This window comes from Elephantulus edwardii, unplaced genomic scaffold (assembly GCF_000299155.1).
Source record: "Elephantulus edwardii isolate Elephantulus edwardi_28Jun2011 unplaced genomic scaffold, EleEdw1.0 scaffold00284, whole genome shotgun sequence".
NCBI lineage: Eukaryota > Metazoa > Chordata > Mammalia > Macroscelidea > Macroscelididae > Elephantulus > Elephantulus edwardii.
The window spans coordinates 1,320,327-1,322,202 of NW_006400034.1; the positions used below are offsets into that span (position 1 = coordinate 1,320,327).

The 1,876-nt window shown below is 44.1% G+C and overlaps 1 protein-coding gene across 1 annotated transcript in view; it reads left to right on the top strand.

The window, feature by feature from the left end:
- Positions 1–1,876, top strand: part of CTNND1 (catenin (cadherin-associated protein), delta 1) — a 36,764-nt gene that overhangs the window by 13,706 nt on the left and 21,182 nt on the right. The window contains exons 3-4 of the mRNA XM_006900453.1: positions 791–943; positions 1,407–1,874. Of these exons, the coding sequence (XP_006900515.1) occupies positions 791–943; positions 1,407–1,874 (621 nt within the window). The remainder of the gene's footprint in view (positions 1–790; positions 944–1,406; positions 1,875–1,876) is intronic.

A 1,876-nucleotide genomic window follows, 5' to 3' on the forward strand; every position in this document is an offset into this window, starting at 1 on the left:
TCAGGCGCACCTTAGTCTCCAGAGAGACACCGTTGCTCCTGAGCACTTTAGAGATGTCCCTAACAGCAGACTTTCCCATCGCGATATGCTTTTTGATTTCCTGACTGCTGCTGCCAAGAATGTTGACTGTGGAGCCGAGATACTGTAGGATACTATAGGCAAAGTCTTGAATGATCCCAGGAAACATCAAAAGAATATACAGAGCCATTGTACTATAAAGAATCGGCAAGGCATGGAACCCTTGCAGGAAGAAGCATACAATCAAGAACCAATGGAAAGAAAAGAAGTTGAAGTTTCACTGAAGACATGGGCAAAAAAAATAAGGTCCAGAAATTGATGGAATATTAATTGACATATTCTAACAAATACAGCCCTGGACATGCTCATCAAACCATGCCAAGAAATCTGGAAGACAGCCATCTGAGTGGAAGAAATCTGTGTATGTTCCCATTACCAAAAAGTGATCCAAAGAATATGGAAATTTTCAATTTCATGAATATCATTTGCAAGCAAAATCTTGCTGAAGAGTATTAAAAAATAACTGTAACATTATACCGACAGAGAACTGCCAGAAATTCAAGCTGGATTTAGAGGAGGTCATGGTAACAGGGATAATCATTACTGATGTCAGGTGGATCTTGGCTGAAAGCTGATAATACCTGGAGGATGTCTGTTTTATTGACTGTGCAAAGGCATTTGACTGTATGGATCATAAAAATTTTAGCTAACATCGGGAAGAATGGGAATCTGAGCTAATAGTAGCTTCTTAATTTTTCTCTTTTCCATTTAGGATCACAGTCATCTTCTCTATAGTACCATCCCCAGAATGCAGGAGCCAGGGCAGATTGTGGAAACCTATACAGAGGAGGATCCTGAAGGGGCCATGTCAGTTGTGTCTGTAGAGACGTCTGATGATGGGACCACTCGGCGCACTGAGACCACAGTAAGTGAGCTCAGGCTAAGTCAAGTTTGGGAGTGAAGGAAGAGGTCTTTCCTCAGGGTCTTTATTAGGGAAAGGATTAGGCAGGTATTAGGGAAGGTGTTCCCTTCATTAGGGTAGATGTAGGCCGTTGATTGGTGGGAATGGTATATGAAAATTATCAACTAAGAAAAAAAAAAAGAAAATTATGAACTAGTCAGAGAAGATAAAAGAGGTGTGAAATATTGAAATGAGAAGGAGAGACTGCATATCAAAGACTGCAGGAGCTTCCTTACATGGCGCTTTTCCTGCTCAGAGACTTCCTGTAAGTTGAAAAGAAAGGTAGGTGTATGTTTAAAGCATTTTTTTAGCAAGAGAGAGTTGCTAGTAGGAGTTTATCTCTTTTCTTAGAATCATCTAAAATGTAAGGTTATGTAATTCACTTCCTTCAGTAGTTTGTTTTCTCTGTCCTGTTCCTTACTTGAAGGTCAAGAAAGTAGTGAAGACTGTGACAACACGGACAGTCCAGCCAATCCCTATGGGACCAGATGGGCTGCCTGTGGATGCCTCCTCGGTTTCAAACAACTATATTCAGACTCTGGGACGTGACTACCGCAAGAATGGCAATGGGGGACCTGGTCCCTATGTGGGGCAGGCAGGCACTGCTACCCTTCCCAGGAACTTCCACTACCCTCATGATGGATACGGCCGCCACTATGAAGATGGATATCCAGGTGGCGGTGACAACTACGGCAGTCTGTCTCGAGTGACCCGCATTGATGAGCGGTACAGGCCCAGCATGGAGGGCTACCGGGCACCTAGTAGGCAGGATGTCTACGGCCCCCAGCCCCAGGTGCGGGTGGGTGGGAGCAGCGTGGATCTACATCGCTTTCATCCAGAGCCTTATGGGCTTGAAGATGACCAGCGTAGCATGGGTTATGATGACCTGGATTATGG